Source organism: Capra hircus, chromosome 8 (assembly GCF_001704415.2).
Source record: "Capra hircus breed San Clemente chromosome 8, ASM170441v1, whole genome shotgun sequence".
Taxonomy (NCBI): Eukaryota; Metazoa; Chordata; class Mammalia; order Artiodactyla; family Bovidae; genus Capra; species Capra hircus.
Window position 1 is genome coordinate 94296704 of NC_030815.1, and position 19748 is coordinate 94316451.

Here is a 19748-nt window from a genome sequence, read left to right on the forward strand (position 1 = left end):
AGCGCTCTAGCCAAAAGACACAGACTGGCTGAATGGATACAAAAGCAAGACACATATATATGCTGTCTACATGAAGCCCATATCAGACCTCAAGACACATACAGATTGAAAGTGAGACAATGGAAAAATATACTCCATGCAGATGGGAAGCAAAAGAAAGCTGGACATAGACCTTAAAATAAAGGTTACAAGAGATAAGAAAGGACACTACATAATGATCAAGGGATCAATCCAAGAGGAAGACATAACAATAGATATCTATGCACCCAACATAGGAGCACCTCAATCCATAACACAAACACTAACACATACATAAGGAGAAATTGACAGTAACACAATAATAGTAGGAGAGTTTAACACCCCACTCACACCAATGGACATTTCATCAAAACAGAAAATGAATAAGGAAACACAAGTCTTAAATGATATATTAGATCAGATTGGTCTCATTGATATCTTAAGGACATTGCATACAAATGCAGAAGAATACACCTTCACTCAAGTGCACAGGAAACATTCTCCAGGATAGACCACATCTTGGGTCACAAATAAAACCTCAGAAAATTTAAGAAAATTGAAATCATGCTGAGAGGGTAACAGGCAGGAAGGCCAGGGGTCTCCAAATGGAGGAAATAGCCTACAAGTGTCAGACATTTTTATCTCCCTTAAGCAGCAGGAAGAAACAAACTAGCGATATTTTTTTTCCTTCTCTATACAAATTTAAAAGGAGGTTTCTCTTAAAATTCTGTGTTGCCATGACACCTGGTTTCACCTGAAGTTAACCAATGCCTTTTGCTTATGGAAATGTTTATCTTAAGCTATGCTAATGTACTATGCATTTACCCCAAACTCTGTCTTCAAGTCAGTTCTGCCTTTTGGCTCAGAACCTACTTGATAAACCAGTATGTTATACTCGGATATTGTTCCTCTAATCTGTGTAAATAACACTATTTGTATGGTGCTCTGCCCTTCTTCAAGATTCAAGTTAATCCTTTTATGGCCCAAGATGAACCATTTGGAGCCAAGATTATCCTAAAATACATCTTATGGGTATGGTGCCTGGTGCCATTCTAAGTTTTGAGACAGTCCTTTCTTTCATTAACAGACTGCTGATGACTATATAACATCCAGCTAAAGACTAGCAGGGGGGTACTCTTTCTGCCCCCTTCTGATGCCTATGTCAGAAGCTTTCTCTACCTCCTTTATACTTTAATAAAACTTTATTACACAAAAGCTCTGAGCAATCAAGCCTCGTCTCTGGCCCCGGATTAAATTCTTCTCCTCCGGGGGCCAAGAATCCTGGCGTTGTGATTCAACAACAACCTTTCAATGCCAAGCATCTTCTCCAACCACAATGCAGTGCCAAGTTAATTAAAAATAGTAGGCCATCATTAACCACTGAATTAGTTAAAATGAAAAAAATAGTATAAATATAAATCTAAGTATCTAAAATATTGCATAATAAGAAAAATTTATATATTATTTAATCCCCCAAACCACAATTCCAAATATTTTTATAAAATAGAACATAATCTTTATATGGAGGGAACATAAAACAAAGGAAGATAAACAACTGAGTAGAACATGCCGAAGAAGTTAAAATTTTTCCCTTTGATTGACTAAGGAGTTATAGTACATGGTGGTGTTTCTTAAGATCTCATTACCCTCTTATTTTATATTTCCACTCTAATTCTGCACTATAAACTCAGGTTTTACTTTTAAGAACAAATTTTAAGTTAATTCCACATATATGCTGGTGATAAGAATGTTGTCAAACGTCTATAGAAGATAAAGATTTTTTGTTGTTTTGTTTTGCCATGAAAGAAATTCAGTTTGCAGCACAAATGGAAAGATTCCTCTGATTCAAAAGAAAAATTAAGAATCAAAATTGTAATACTCCTTCAGAGAAATGGAAGTAAGACTAATAGACAGCCTTTTATTTTTCTTTTTAAGAATTTCTCACAATTATTCTTGTCTTCCTGAAATATTTGCTCATATTTAGCTTATTCTTCAAATATATTCTAAAAGTAATGTAGGGAATACAGGCTCAAGTCTTGGCCACCATATACGACCTGTGTGATCTTTATTCAAGCCTGAGTTTTCTCATCTATCTTACAACATTATCTGGTGATAATCCTTAAGAGTAGGGAAAATCTCATATCTATAATGAATCCCTAGTCCACACAAGATACATCCACAGTGTTGAATAAATTAAAGAAGAAATCAACTCTGAGTCAGCACTTCATTAACATTATCTATCATTATTAATTAATGAAACAAATTTTAAAAGATGGTGTATCAACCTAGAGGGGTGGGATGGGGAAGGATATGGGAGGGAGGTTCAAAAGGAGGGGATGTATGTATACCTATGGTTGATTCATGTTGAGGTTTGATAGAAAACAACAAAATTCATAAAGTAATTATCCTTCAATTAAAAAATAAATTTTTTTTAAAGATGGTATATACAAGACACCTAGCACACCACAAAGATGTCTTATAAATTAATTAAATTATACTGCCTCTTCCACCTACTGCCTTCCTTATTTGCTCTCTGGTTTTTGAAAATAAATAAGTTAAGCAATGATTCATGGGTGTCTGTACCTGAATGAGGCAGTGAGAGACAATCTTATGCTGTACTTTTCACTGGTATTACTTAATTAAAAGAAACTTTAAGATAGTATAATGAGCTTACTATTTTTTTTTTTACCTAGTACATTTTATGTACATGCTGCTGCTGCTGCTGCTGCTGCTAAGTCGCTTCAGTCGTGTCCAACTCTGTGCGACCCCATAGACGGCAGACCACCAGGCTCCCCCGTCCCTGGGATTCTCCAGGCAAGAACACTGGAGTGGGCAGCCATTGCCTTCTCCAATGCATGAAAGTGAAAAGCGAAAGTGAAGCTGCTCAGTCTTTTCTGACTCTTAGCGACCCCATGGACTGCAGCCCACTAGGCTTCTCCATCCATGGGATTTTCCAGGCAAGAGTACTGGAGTGGGGTGCCATTGCCTTCTCCGTTTATGTACATACCAATTATCTACTGTTCTCTGAGTTTGGGACAATAAAGTAGTTAATTATGAATTCCTAAGTGGTTCCATTTGAGTAAAGTGCAAATCAGAGGAAGCACTAGTAGGAAGTGACTAAAGAGGAGGAGTTGACCAAAGGAAGTAAACTCGGGAGTTCAGCCTTCATTTTACCTGACTAAGGAAGGAATAGATGATGGGGAGACTTGAGGTGGAAAGAGACTAACAAGCCAGACAGAGTAAAAAGAGAAATACAAAATGTAATGAGGCCCTCCTAGGAGTCATATGCTTTCAAATAATGCCTCACTTAACCCTTAGTAAGACAGAGGATGAGATGGCTGGATGGCATCACTGACTTGATGGACATGAGTCTGAGTGAATCCCGGGAGTTGTTGATGGACAGGGAGGCCTGGCGTGCTGAGATTCATGGGGTCACAAAGAGTTGGACACAGCTGAACGACTGAACTGAACTGAACTGAAGACAATAATATATTCAAATTTCACTATTAAGTTACGTTTAACCCTTATGGTATGCTCAAATCTGGCCTCAGGAGAATTTCAAAATCCTTATTCATTATAGCATATTCTCCATTCCAAATATCAGCATTACTTTGTTTTTGCCGTATATTAGGAAATGACATAAATATGATTAGTTAGTGAATTAGGAAGAGGGCAATCTCATAGAAAGGAAGAGGTGTAAACCTTCTTAGTCATAAAATATGTGGTGGGAGCTTCTAATTTTTCTATTGTTTTCACTGTGACTGAAAGAGTTCCTATAAAACTCAAGATTCTCAGAGATGACAACTATAAACTTTGTACAAAGTATCAAAAAAATTACTCAGAAGAAGTAATGTTTTTATGTGAGTTTCACATTTCAGGCTATTGGCTGAACTAGGCATTGTATGGAATGGGGAAAACTCTGGTATTAAACTAGCACTTTCTCTGGACAAGCCAATTGTGTTCTGGGAAATCAAAGCCACTCTAACTTAAGGAGAGAATTCCAGAAAGGAGAGATACAGAAAAAGCATCATGTTCTATGTTAAAATCTTAACCAGGTTCTCTGACTGACTCCTATGCTATGTATGCACAACTCAGCTAAAGATGAAAAATGTACATTTAACTAAAATATGAACAGTTAACAAAAATACCACATTTACAGCCTGATTCAAACCAGGCTCATCACAAAACAAGCACATAGGAATTTATTGTAATTCATAGTCTCCAAATGTCACATTGTCCAGGAAACAATCCAAAATTACTTATCATATAAAGAAGCTGAAATAGATGACACACTTTCAAGATAATAGGCAGTCAGTAGGAACCAAAACTCTGAGATAGCCCAAATGTTGAAATTATAAGAAAGGATGATAAACAACTAGTAAAACTATTTAGATAAAGTAAAGGAAAAAACATTCATAAAGAAGGAAAAAATATTAAATCTCAGTGGAGAAATAACTAAAGAAAGAACCAAATGGAAGTCTATAATTGGAAAGTATTACTATAACATCAAAAATTTAAAATTCATAGAATCGGTTTAACAAAAGAATAGAGATGATCCAAATGAGCCATCAGGGAAGCCCAATTAGAGGTGATAAAGAATTCAAAACCTGGAACAATATCAACATCATGGCACCATGAATCATTCTCTTTTCTCTCTCCTTCAGTCAGTTTAGTCACTCAGTTGTGTCCAACTCTCTGCAGTCCCATGAACTGCAGCACACCATGCTTCCCTGTTCATCACCAACTCCCAGAGCTTGCTCAAACTCATGTCCATCAAGTCGGTGACACCATCCAACCATCTCATCCTCTGTTGTCCCCTTCTCCTCTTGCCTTCAATCTTTCCCAACATCAGGGTCTTTTCAAATGAGTCAGTTCTTCGCATCAGGTGGCCAAACTATTGGAATTTCAGATTCAGCATCAGTCCTTCCAATGAATATTCAGGACTGATTTCCTTTAGGAAATGGGGTCGCAAAGAGTTGGACACGACTGAGCAACTTCACTCACCCACTCACTCAGCTTTCTTTATGGTCCAGCTCTCACATCTACACATGACTACTGGAAAAACAATAGCTTTGATTATACAGACCTTTGTCAGAAATGTAATGTCTCTGCTTTTTAATATGTTATCTAGGTTTGTCAACTGTTACTGTCCCATATATGGGCTTCCAAGGTAACTCAGATGGTAAAGAATCTGCCTGCAATGCAGGAGACTCAGGTTTGATCCCTAGGTTGGGAGGATACCCTAAGGGAATGGCAACCCACTCCAGTATTCTTGCCTGGAGAATTCCATGGATAGAGGAGCCTGGAGGGCTACAGTCCACAGGGTCACAAAGAGTTGGACACAACTGAAGAAACATAGCATCAGCAGCAGCATTGTCATATATATGTATGCATATATACATAATACATGCAATATACAAGATCTATGATAAGATATAAAGAGTGCCAACCTAGGCATAATATGTTCCAGAAGGGGAACAGAGAAAGAAGGTGATTGAAAATGTATATAAAGAAATTATGGCTGAAAACTTACCAAATCTAAAAAAGGGTTAGATGAAGGAATCACAGAGGGTCCCAAACAAGATGAAATCAAACAGACTCACATCAAGACATATCATAACTAATTAAAATGACAAAAAATTAAAGAGAGGACTCTAAAGGTAGCAAGAGATAAACAGTTACAAGAGAACACCCATAAGGCTATCAGTTGATTTCTCTGCAGAAACTTTTCAGGCAGAAAGGGAGCAGCATGAAATCTTCAAAATCCTGGAAGGAAAAAAACCTGAACTCCAGGACACTCTCCTCAGCAATATTATCATTAAAACTAGGAGGAAAAATAAAGGATTTCTCAGATAAGCAAAAATTAAAAGATTACAACAATACTAAACCTAACTTAAAAGAAATACTGAAAGGTCCTCTCCAAACAGCAAAGAAGCAAGAGTCTATAGGGAAGGGAAAAATCACAACAGGAAAGGCAAATACACCACCCTTATGGCAGAAAGTGAAGAGGAACTAAAAAGCCTCTTGATGAAAGTGAAAGAGGAGAGTGAAAAAGTTGGCTTAAAGCTCAACATTCAGAAAACGAAGATCATGGCATCTGGTCCCACCACTTCATGGGAAATAGATGGGGAAACAGTGGAAACAGTGTCAGACTTTATTTTGGGGGGCTCCAAAATCACTGCAGATGTTGATTGCAGCCATGAAATTAAAAGACGCTTACTCCTTGGAAGAAAAGTTATGACCAACCTAGACAGTATATTCAAAAGCAGAGACATTACTTTGCCGACTAAGGTCCATCTAGTCAAGGCTATGGTTTTTCCTGTGGTCATGTATGGATGTGAGAGTTGGACTGTGAAGAAGGCTGAGCACCAAAGAATTGATAGTTTTGAACTGTGGTGTTGGAGAAGACTCTTGAGAGTCCCCTGGACTGCAAGGAGATCCAACCAGTCCATTCTGAAGGAGATCAGCCCTGGGATTTCTTTGGAAGGAATGATGCTAAAGCTGAAACTCCAGTACTTTGGCTACCTCATGCGAAGAGTTGACTCATTGGAAAAGTGTGATGCTGGGAGGGATTGGGGGCAGAAGAAGGGGAAGACCCAGGATGAGATGGCTGGATGGCATCACATACTCGATGGACGTGAGTCTGAGTGAACTGTGGAAGATGGTGATGAACAGGGAGGCCTGGCGTGCTGCGATTCATGGGGTCGCAAAGAGTCGGACACGACTGAGCGAGTGAACTGAACTGAACTGAACTGAAGATCACTCTAAGCCAGTACATAGATTTAAAAAAACAAACAAACAAAAATTTGTAAAAGCAATTATAGCTACAATAAGTAGATAAACATGAACATGTAAAGTAGGAAAGAAAAATCACAAAATTTGGGGGAGGGAAGTAAAAGTACATATCTATCAATAATTACTTTCAATGGCACTGGACTAACTGCTCTAATCAAAACATAATGGGTGAAATTTAGAATGATGGCACTGATGAACAAATTTGCAGGGCAGCAAAGGAGATGCAGACATAAAGAACAGACTTTCGGACACAGTAGGGGAAAGAAGGAGGGGTAGGATTTGAGATGGTAGCACTGAAACGTACATTACTGTCTGTAAAACAGATAGTCAGTGGGAATTTGCCCTATGATGCAGGGAAATCAAATCTGGTGTTCTGTGACAACCTACAGGGGAAGTATGGGGTGGGAGATGGGAGGGATGTTCATGTTGATGTAGGGCAGAAACCAACACAATATTGAAATTATCCTCCAATTTAAAAAATTTTAAAAAGAGACAAACAAACAAAAAAGACACAATTGACCAGACAGACTTAATCATCACCTACAGAACACTACATTCAAAAATATACATTCTTTTCAAGTGTGCGTGAACCACATACTAGGACAAAAAATAAGTCTCTACAAATTTAAGAGGACAGAAATTATTTCAAGTGTCTTTTCTGACCCTAGCATTATGAAACTAGGAAATCAAACAGAAAGAAAAATAGGAAAAAACAAATACATGGAGACTAAACAACATGATACTAAAAAACCAATGGGTCCACAATGAAATAAAAGAGGAAATCAGATATAAATGACAATGAATAACTACCTTAAAAAATTGATGGGATGCAAAATTAGTTCTAATAGGGAAGTTCATAGTGATACAGGATCTGGTTTTGAGATCTGATCTGCTATTGAGAAACTAATAAATAAAATAATCATATTTCCCACTTCTCTAGTACCTTAAAGTTTTCTAACATTTTCATATAAAGGATTGCACTCTATACTCACGTCACATTGACCAACTGATCTTTTTCAAGTTGGATTTTAATAACCGTAGAACTCAGAGAATGTGTGATTTCAGAGATGGTCTAACAACATACTATTTGACTCCAGGTTTCCTTAAAATGTTCTTTACATTTGCATATATGAATATATTTGTAAATACAAATGAACAAGGTAGAATAATGTAAATACTGAACAGTTGAGGGGGAAATATTACAGAGCATAGTGTTAGTGACAAAAAAAAAAACCATACATTAAGTATTTAGTGAAGTTTAAAACCAAAAAAGGAACAGAAATATAAGGAAAGAATAAGGAAAGAAATTTGCATTCAGGAGTCAAATTGGTTCTCTTATATCAGAGCTAATTCTGGTGAAGTCTGGAAGATTTTCTAAACCTGTGGAATGTTCCCATTCATGCTATCTTTTTTTTCTTCTCTGTTGCCTCTATTAATTAAAGTAAAACTTTAAAGGAAGGAATGAATCATGAAAGTTATTTGAGAAACCTTGTTCCATAACCAATCAGGATGGGAATAAAAACTGCAAGGAAATGAGTGGATCTCAGTACTCTGAAGCCTACAGGAAGGAAAACAAGGTAAGGGCAAGTGGCTGGTCAAGAAATGTGAAAGTGACCAAGGAATTTATCAGCAGGAGGTGTACCACTTCATTCTCTGCAGTTCCAAAATGACCCCTCTAAAATACCAATTCAAAAGTATCCAGTTCTTTCTTACAACTCTTACTAGATGCTATAGTATACCATAGTAGTTTTAAAACTTTTCCCAGCAACTTTCATTTTTCCCAAATAAAATATTAAGAAACACAGAACATAAGAAACAAAGGCACAGCCAGCTAGAGGGTTAGTGGGTATCAGAGATCTGACTTCTTAGAATGTCCTATTCTACCCTCACTCCTTTGGTGCAATAAAGATCCAACATACTATGAACGCATTTCATTTGAATGCAAACAAAGGAACCAGTTTAGAAAATAGTGGAGAAGGAAAATATTTAATATTAAATATTCTTCATATTTTGTTCAAGTCAGTCTATATTCCACAAGACTGTGCACCCCTTGGTGATGTTTTGGTTTTCATTTCCATGTTGTTTATATTTATATTTATGTATATATATATTTATGTGTATATACATATATTGCAATATATATATATTGCTAACAGGTAGCATAATGCCTGAAACAAAGTAGATACTCAGTAAACACTGGTTGATTGAATAATTGAATTAAGGAAGAGATGACTCCTTGAATGAATGGAAAGCTCATATTTTACAGGAAATTCATGTAACAGTAAAAACACCTAATCTGTGACACTTTAAATCCATTATTACCAAGTTCCCAAGTTCTTCAGAAACTAAGTAATTTTTCTGTCACTTAACAGTAATTATAATTTTCATTCAAAGTCACCACTGCTCATCTGCTGAAACAAAAATAGACCAAATTTCCTCATCAGTTGGCATGTATGCACAAAGCCTCACATTCCTTCAGACAACTCTGTACAGAAGTATGCTTGCCAGATTGCAGGCAAGAGAATACGAGCTCTAGGAAAAATAGCATCATTTTTCTACTCTTTCCTATGATATACACACAGCCAGATATCTAACATCGAAAAGTGGTCATCTCTCTCTAAGGTCAAACACTACCCCATTATGAATCATTTAGTGCTGAATTTATTTAGCACGCTGACCCTTAAAAGGCACTTTGTACTTTACCTTCCTAGGAAAGTTTTGAAACTAGAAAATTGATGCACATAGAAGATAAGAGGTTAAACTAGTTAAATGCTACTTCTGTTTACATAAGATTATAGAACTCATCATTCTAGGGTTAAACTAACTGTGGTTTGGGTGAGAATCTTTTCTACCCATAGATTTCTTTCCCTTTTCTCTTTAAGAGAGTCATGAAGAACATGGGCCTTAGATTTCTCTCACATTTAGACCCTAGGAACAGAAAAATGAGAATTTGAAGAATCAATGGTGCTACCAATCCTTACATTTATTTTGGAACTTACAGGTGAGAACTAGTCATGCAATCAGAGTAAATGAATTTTTTAAAGCAACATTCACTTTTCCCCTGAGAAGCATTTCTGACAGAGTATATTCTTCACAGCTGCCTTCACGTCTTTGTTCCTCAAACTGTAGATGAGGGGATTGAGCATAGGCGTCACGACTCCATAGAAGAGAGAGATGATTTTGTCTGTGACTTGGACTTTGTCTACACCAGAGGAATCTTTAGCCTTGGGCTTTGCATACATGAAGAGGATGGTTCCATAGAATATAATCACCACTGTTAAGTGGGCAGAGCAGGTAGAGAAGGCTTTGCGCCTTCCTTCTGAAGAAGGAATCCTCAGGATGGTAGAGAGAATGAAAACATAGGAAATGAAAATAAAAAGTACTGGGACCACAAGAAAAATCATATTAGCAACAACCATGCTGATAACATTTACGGAGATATCAGCACAGGCCAATTTTAAGACAGCCAAGATTTCACAAGTGAAATGATTAATAACATTATCCCCACAAAAAGGAAGCCACATTGCAAGAGAGGTCTGCAACATAGAATTGACACCCCCTGCAATCCAGACCCTGCAGCCATAGGCACATACAAATTCTTGCTCATAATGATGGGGTATCTCAGAGGGTTGCAGATGGCCACATAGCGGTCAAATGCCATCATGCTTAGAAGGACACATTCCGTGGCTCCCATAGCAAAGGAGAGAAACATTTGTACTCCACATCCAGAGAAGGAAATGGTCTTCTTTGAAGTTAAGAAGCTGCTGAGAAATAAGGGGATAGAAGAACTGGTGTAGCAAATATCCAAGAATGATAAGTTACTGAGGAAAAAGTACATGGGGGTATGCAGGTGAGAGTCACAGACACTTACAATGATGATGACACCATTTCCCAGCAGGATCACCATGTACATAAATAACACCAGCACAAAATAAATGGCTTCAAGCTCTGGGTAGCCAGAAAGCCCCAGCAGGACAAATTCTGTAACAGAAGACTGATTGTTCTTTCCCATATTAATGGTCTTTCCATTAACTAATGATCTTTCCCATTTTCTTTCAACAAAAGAAATTCTGCAGCAGTTGGAATACATGTGGATCTGTTATCACAGTGTTTGTAAGAGTTGTTTGCAGCCTTAAGTGGTTTCCCTTATGGGTAATGTGGACTTATAATTGGATACACAGATAGCATAAGACTATGCTAAAATCCTCTAAGCTAAAATCAGTTAGACTTTCAGAACTCATGAAGAAGGCTTAAATTCAAAGAAAAGAAAATGTGCCCTTTTTAGAAGAGAGTCAGAACAAATATAACTGGGTTAGAATTATGTCTCACATTATGAGTTTGAAATTATTTTGAATGAAATGTCACCATAACATTTTGATCAAACATTCCAGAATACAACTAATGTTATCTGTAACAAAAATAATTGTTTTACAGCTACTAAAATCAAATGGTATGTGTAATCCTGCATCAACAGTAATATAACATCAGTTGCAAATAGATTGCGACTAGAAAAACAAACTGAAAAGATACATCTTTAGCAAAAGGATGTTTGGTCATTTCTAATTTGAGAAGAAATGTATACCTATAATATCCTAAAATATTAATTAAGGCATTAGTAATACTTATAAATGGCACCCCACTTCAGTACTCTTGCCTGGAAAATTCCATGGACACAGGAGCCTGGTAGGCTGCAGTCCATGGGGTCACGAAAAGTGGGACATGACTGAGCAACTTCACTTTGACTTTTCACTTTGATGCATTGCAAAAGGAAATGGCAACCCACTCCAGTGTTCTTGCCTGGAGAATTCCAGGGACGGGGGAGCCTGGTGGGCTGCCATCTATGGGGTTGCACAAAGTCGGACACGACTGAAGTGACTTAGCAGCAGTAGCAGCAGCAATACTTATAAAAGAAAATATTTTATATACAATTATTCTTCTTAGTCTCTTTTGGTACAAATTGGGACATCTAGGTAACTTTATTTTCCTGCCAGATAAAGAATAACAAGTTGATCTCAGAAAACTTTAGTGCACCTGTCATAATCTCCACTCAAAACAAAAAAATATATATATGAACTGAAAGATTTAAGGGACAGGGAATTTACTCTTTTACCTCCATGCTTGAGAAAATATAGATTAGCTTCTCCCTCCACAGAAATCTAGCAGCTTAACTTCTGCTCTAAGAGCTGCTCTGCTGATGATCCTCTCACTACATATTCAGAAAACCTATAATAAAGAGAGGTGAGTCATTCTAAAATATTCTTAAGCATTAGCAATATGTTATAATTACTTGTATTAGTATTTTTATATTAAAACAGAAACAGGAGTCGACTTACTTTTTTATGAGATTTCTAGTCTCATAAATTCCAACCCAGTAAATTTAGTAAAATTTAGTAAAACAACTAAAGGAAGAAGTATTTATTTATCACTTTTTTCATTAATATAAAGTAGCTGCCATTTCTACACTGTGGGAAAAAAAGGCAACTAACCACTAGCAAAACAGAACTGGTTTTCAGTAAAAATGAAAGCTAGAGCTTTTTATAGTCATTTATTTCACTAGTAAAGGATCAGCCAATGGAGTACCAAAACAACTTAAGATCTTTGCTGCTTTGAGGATGTTTTTAATCCCAAAAGCAATTTAAAGTTCACAGTATGGTTTGAGTAGAATTTAGAAAATTTCTAGTACTTTGGGGATGAAGTCCCTTAGAAGCAATTAAACCAAAGCTGCTAATATAATTTAACTAAGCTAACTCACAAAACAAATCTTCTGATTCTACATCCTTTGGGAAGGACAAATTTAGAATTGCTAGCCAGGTAAAATCATCGACACAAAAATTAGAATTGAATATATCTGATGGAAAGACATGGTAGTAATCTGTGACACTTAGGTCAAAATTGAACTTACTCTCTGGATACAAAGAAGATGGTAAGATACTGGAATGAAATAAGGAATGATATATAGTGATGAGTGTTCTTGTATCTAAAACTGCAGCATTTTTAGAAACTGAAGTTCCAACAGGACATGCTACCTGTTGTGTGTGGAGAAGGTATGAATATTACAAAAATTAAATAGGAAGTACTGGGAAAGAGTTGTAAAGATTCATTTCAGAAAAGAAAGAAAAATGGAAATCATCAGTTCAGCTCAGCCGCTCAGTAGTGTCCACAGTTTGCGACTCCATGGACTGTAGCACGCCAGGCCTCCCTGTCCATCACCAACTCCCAGAGTTTACTCAAACTCACATCCATTGAGTCGGTCATGCCATCCAACCATCTCATCCTCTGTCGTCCTCTTCTCCTCCCACCTTCAATCTTTCCCAGCATCAGGGTCTTTTCAAATGGGTCAGTTCTTCACATCAGGTGGCCAAAGTATTGGAGTTTCAGATTCAGCATCAATCCTTCCAATGAATATTCAGGACTGATTCCTTTAGGTTAGACTGGTTGAATCTCCTTGCAGTCCAAGGGACTCTAAAGTCTTCTCCAACACCACAGTGCAAAAACATCAATTTTTTGGCACTCAGCTTTCTTTATGGTCCAACTCTCACATCTATACATGACTACTGGAAAAACCATAGCTTTGACTAGACAGACGTTTGTCAGCAAGGTAATATCTCTGCTTTTTAATAAGCTGTCTATCTTGGTCATAACTTTTCTTCCAAGGAGCAAGTGTCTTTTAATTTCATGGCTGCAGTCACCATCTGCAGTGATTTTGGAACCCCAAAAAATAAAGTCTGACACTGTTTTCATTGTTTCCCCATCTATTTGCCACGAAGTGATGGGCTCAGATGCCATGATCTTAGTTTTCTGAATGTTGAGTTTTAAGCCAACTTTTTCACTCTCCTCGTTCACTTTTATCAAGAGGCTTTTTAGCTCCTCTTCACTTTCTGCCATAAGAGTAGTGTCATCTGCATATCTGAGGTTATTGTTATTTCTCCCGGCAATCTCGATTCCAGCTTGGGCTTCATCCAGCCCAGCATTTCTCATGATGTACTCTGCATATAAGTTAAATAAGCAGGGTGATAATATATAGCCTTGACGTACTCCTTTTCTGATTTGGAACCAGTCTGTTTTTCCATGCCCAGTTCTAACTGTTGCTTCCTGACCTGCATATAGGTTTCTCAAGAGGCAGGTGAGGTGGTCTGGTATTCCCATCTCTTTCAGAATTTTCCACAGTTTGTTGTGATCTACACAGTCAAAGGCTTTGGCATAGTCAATAAAGCAGAAATAGATGTTTTTCTGAAACTCTCTTGTTTTTTCCATGATCCAGAGGATGTTGGCAATTTGATCTCTGGTTCCTCTCCATTTGCTAAACCAGCTTGAATATCTGGAATTTCACGGTTCACATACTTGGAGAATTTTGAGCATTACTTTACTAGCATGTGAGATGAGTACAACTGTGCAATAGTTTGAGCATTCTTTGGCATTACCTTTCCTTTGGATTTTTATGAAAACTGACCTTTTCCAATATTGTAGCCACTGCTGAGTTTTCCAAATTTGCTGGCATATTGAGTGAAGCACTTTCACAGCATCATCTTTTAGGATCACAAGTTTTAAATAATTGATTTTTACATATTTTGAACTGATTTTAAAGGTTTGGAAAATTTACAGAATTAATTCAAAGGCCCTTACATCTCTCAACTAAACTCTAATGTTAATATCCTACATAACCACAGTATAATTTCCAAGAGTGAGAAATTCAGGTTCCTTTGTTGTTGTTGTTTAGCTGCTAAGTCATGTCCAACTCATTTGCGACCCTGTAGACTGTAGCCCACCAGGCTCCTCTGTCCATGGGATTTCCCAGGCAAGATTACTGCCATGAGTTGCCATTACCTCTTGCAGGGGACCTTTCTGACCCAGGAAACAAAGCCATAGCTCCTGCATTAGCAGGCAGATTCTTTACCACTGAGCCACCAGGGAAGCCCTGGATCCAGACTGCCAGTTATTAAATCCTGGTTCTAGCTATATGATCTTGAGAAAGCTACTTTAACTTCCCTTTATCTGTTTGCTCTGTAAAATAGTGATAATGATAGTTTATCATATTATTATTATATATAACACTTACAGGCTTGCAGTGAAATAATAAATGACTTAATAAAGTGCTTATCACAGTATCTGGCACAGAGTTAGTTCTCAATAAATATTAGCCAGCTATCATTGATCCAGCCATATTAATACTTATCAGCATTAATAAGATTTTTGTGCCACACTGTGATAAGGATATTTTATATATTATCAAAAGTTCTTTGTCATAAAATAAAAATACTACAGAAGATTTAGAGACAAATTCCTGGGTATTCCTTAATGTAAAGTAGGGCTACATCCAGATAAACTCATCCTACCAAATACAGCTTAGCCTCAGTATAGTTCATTTCAGTCGCTTCATTGTGTGTGTCTGACTCTTTGTGACCCCATGGACCACAGCAAGCCAGGGCTCCCTATCCATCACCAACTCCCGGAGTTCACTCAAACTCACGTTCATTGAGTCAGTGATGCCATCCAACCATCTCATCCTCTGTCGTCCCCTTCTCCTCTTGCCTTCAATTTTCCCAGCATCAGGGTCTTTTCAAATGAGTCATTTCTTCGCATCAGATGGCCAAAGTATTGGAGTTTCAGCTTCAACATCAGTTCTTCCAATGAACATTCAGAACTGATTTCCTTTAGGATGGACTGGCTGGACCTCCTTGCAGTCCAAAAGACTCTCAAGAGTCTTCTCCAACACCACAGTGCAAAAGTATCAATTCTTCGGTGCTCAGCTTTCTTTATAGTCCAACTCTCACATGCATATACGACTACTGGAAAAACCATAGCCTTGACTAGAGAGACATTAGTCGGCAAAGCAATGTCTCTGCTTTTTAATAAGCTGTATAGGTTGGTCATAATGTTTCTTCCAAGGAGCAAGTGTCTTTTAATTTCATGCTGCAGTCACCATCTGCAGTGATTTTGGAGCCCCAAAAAATAAAGTCAGCCAGTGTTTCAACTGTTTCTCCATCTATTTGCCATGAAGTGATCGGACCAGATGCCATGATCTTAGTTTTCTGAATGTTGAGCTTTAAGCCAACTTTTTCACTCTCCTCTTTCACTTTCATCAAGAGGCCCTTTAGTTATTCTTCACTTTCTGCCATAAGGGTGGTGTCATCTGCATATCTGAGGTTATTGATACTTCTCCCAGCAATCTTGACTCCACCTTATGCTTCATCCAGCCCAGCATTTCTCATGGTGTACTCTTCATATTAGTTATATAAGCAGAGTGATAATATACAGCCTTGACGTACTCCTTTTCCAATTTGGAAACAGCCTGTTTTTCCACGTCCAGTTCTAACTGTTGCTTTCTGACTGGTATACATATTTCTCAAGAGGCAGGTGAGGTGGTCTGGTATTCCCATCTCTTTCAGAATTTTCCACAGTTTATTCTGATCCAGACAGTCAAAGGCTTTGGCATAGTCAATAAAGAAGAAATAGGTGTTTCTTACTCTTGCTTTTCGAAATCTCTTGCTTTTCAATGATCTAGTGGATGTTGGCAATTTGATCTCTGGTTCCTCTCCATTTGCTAAATCCAGTTTGAATATCTGGAAATTCATGGTTCACATACTGTTGAGGCCTGGCTTGGAGAATTTTGAGCATTACTTTACTAGCATGTGAGATGAGTGCAATTGTGCAGTAGTTTGAGCATTCTTTGGCATCACCTTCTTAGGGATTAAAATGAAAACTGATCTTTTCCATTATTGTGGCCACTGCTGAATTTTCCAAATTTGCTGGCATATTGAGTGCAGCACTTTCATAGCATCATCTTTTAGGATTTGAAATAGCTCAATTGGAATTCCATCACCTCCACTAGCTTTGTTCATAGTGATGCTTCCTAAGGCCCACTTGACTTCACATTCCAGGATGTCTGGTTCTAGGTGAGTGATCACACCATCATAGTTACCTGGGTCATGAAGATCTTTTTTAAACAGTTCTGTGTATTCTTGCCACCTCTTCTTAATATCTTCTGCTTCTGTTAGGTCCCTACCATTTCTGTCCTTTATTGTGCTTATCTTTGCATGAAATGTTCCCTTGGTATCTCTAATTTTCTTGAAGAGATCTCTAGTCTTTCCCATTCTGTTGTTTTCCTCTATTTCTTTGCACTGATCACTGAGGAAGGCTTTCTTATCTCTCCTTTCTATTCTTTGGAACTCTGCATTCAAATGGGTATATCTTTCCTTTCCTCCATTGCTTTTGGCTTCTCTTCTTTTCACAGCTATTTGCAAGGCCTCTTTAGACAGCCATTTGCTATTTTATATTTCTTTTTCTTGGGGATGGTCTTTTCCCTGTCTCCTGTACAATGTCACAAACCTCCATCCATAGTTTTCAGGCACTCTCTCTATCAGATCTAGCCCCTGAAAATGACAAAATGTGGTCCACTGGAGAAGGGAATGGCAAACCACCTCCTATTCCTGCCTTGAGAACCCCATGAACAGTATGAAAAGGCAAAAAGATAGGACACTAAAAGATGAACTCCCCAGCTCGGTAGGTGGCCAATATGCTACTGGAGATCAGTGGAGAAATAACTCCAGGAAGAATGAAGAAATGGAGCCAAAGTCAAAACAACACCCAGTTGTGGATGTGACTGGTGATGGAAGGAAGGTCCAATGCTGTAAAGAGCAATATTGCATAGGAATCTGGAAGGTTAGGTCCATGAATCAAGACAAGTTGGAAGTGGTCAAACATGAGATGGCCAAGAGTGAACATCGACATTTTAGGAATAAGCACACTAAAATGGACTGGAATGGGAGAATTTAACTCAGATGACCATTTACTATTACTGTGGACAAGAATCCCTTAGAAGAAATGGAGTATCTATCATAGTCGACAGGAGTCCGAAATGCATTACTTGGATGCAGTCTCAAAAATGACAGAATGATCTCTCTGTTTCCAAGCAAACCATTCAGTATCATGGTAATCCAAGTCTACGCCCTGACCAGTAATGCTGAAGAGGCTGCAGTTGAACGGTTCTATGAAGACCTACAAGACCTCCTAGAATTAACACCCAAAAAGATGTCCTTTTCATTATACGGGACTGGAATGCAAAAGTAGGAAGTCAAGAAACACCTGGAGTAACGGGCAAATTTGGCCTTGGAGTACAGAATGAAGCAAGGCAAAGGCTAAGAGAGTCTTGCCAAGAGAACACACTGGTCATAGCACACACACTGTCCAACAACACAAGAGAAGACTACACATGGACATCACCAGATGGTCAACCCCGAAATTCTTCTTTGCAGCCAAATATGGAGAAGCTCTATACAGTCAGCAAAAACAAGACCAGGAGCTGACTGTGGCTCAGATCATGAATTCCTTATTGCCAAAGTCAGACTTAAATTGAAGAAAGTAGGGGAAACCACTAGACCATTCAGGTATGACCTAAATCAAATCCCTAATGATTATATGTTTAACCTAGCCTACCTTAAACAAGCTCAGAACACTTACATTAGTCTTTAGTTGGGCAAAATCATCTAACACAAAGCTTATTTTATAATATAAAGTGTTTAATATTCTCATGTAACTTATTGAATACTGTACTTAAAGTGAAAAGCAGAAGAGCTGTCTGGGTTCAGAATGGTTGTATCAGTTGCTAACCCTCATGATTGCTTGGCTGACTGTGAGCTGTGGTGGCTGCTACCCAGTATCTCAGGAGAGTGTCATGTATCACTAGGCCAGGGAAAGATAAAAATTCAAAATTTGAAGTACACTTTCCTCTGAGTGGTAGGACTTTGTTACCACCATTGAGTCGAACAAACAAGTCAAAACATCAGAAGCTGGATACCATTTACATACATATGAACAGGGAAAAAAATTATCACTCAGTACTGAGTAAAACTATATTAATTTACCTGTAAAAAATATATGCACCTAGGAGTTTCATGACCCAAAAAAAAAAAAAACCAGAGGAATTACAGAATTTAGAGGAATGCAAATGTTATGAAGATAACCTATACACTAAAGGAGGTGAAATTCCAGGTTCTAAAAAATTGCACTTAATGCAGATGCAGGCTGTTTGGTCTATGGGAAGGTCCTCACAACCAATCACAAATATTTCCAGATTAACTCACAACTGGTCCTTGAAAGACTCAATAGATGCCCATCTGAGAAGAGATAATATTGTGTCTGCCCATTATGAATTCAAATTTCAGTATCATCACCTTAAACACAATGTATAAAATTTCCGTTTTAAGCCAACAAGATCTAATAATTATAATCAAAAATTAAATAAACATAATATTAAGATATAATTACAAAAGTATAACTCCAGATACAGTATTTTAACCACATATTATAGGAGGAATCTAAGATATTTAACTCTCACAACAAATTGGCAGTTTTCCTCCCACATTTTACCACGACCCAAGTGAGTCTCAGAAATTGAAGTAACTTATCCAAAGTCCCACATAAGCTAAATTATATGGTGTTAATTATATATGATGTACTATCTTTCATTGAATAAAAATATGTAACACTGCATAACTTTAAGGTACACAGCTTGTTGCTGTGATACATTTATATATTGTTAACATGAGATATGTTCCTTCTATAACCAGTCTGTTAAAGGTTTTTATCATGAAAGTATGTTGTATATTGTCAAATACTTTTTCTGCATCTATTGAGATGATCATGACGTTTTTATCTTTCTTTTTATTGACATGATGGATTACACAGATTGGTGTATATGCTGAGCCCAGAGATAAATCCCACTTTATCATGACATATAACCCTTTTAATATGTTCTTGAATTCAGTTTTCTAATACTTGGAAAAGAACTCTTGCCTATATATTCATCAGGAATATTGGTCTATAGTTTTCTTTTCTTGTGGTATTCTTATTTGGTTTTTGTATCAAAATAATGCTGACCTCTTAGAATGAGTTTGGAAATGTTCCCTCCTCCTCAATAGTTTGGAACAATTTGAGAA

At 37.4% G+C, this 19748-nt stretch overlaps 1 protein-coding gene across 1 annotated transcript; it reads right to left on the bottom strand.

Annotated features, from left to right (window-relative positions):
* On the bottom strand, positions 9864 to 10825 carry LOC102169960 (olfactory receptor 13C7-like). Its single transcript, XM_005684386.2, is given in 2 exon segments — positions 9864 to 10387; positions 10390 to 10825. Coding segments are annotated over 2 exon segments (960 nt in total).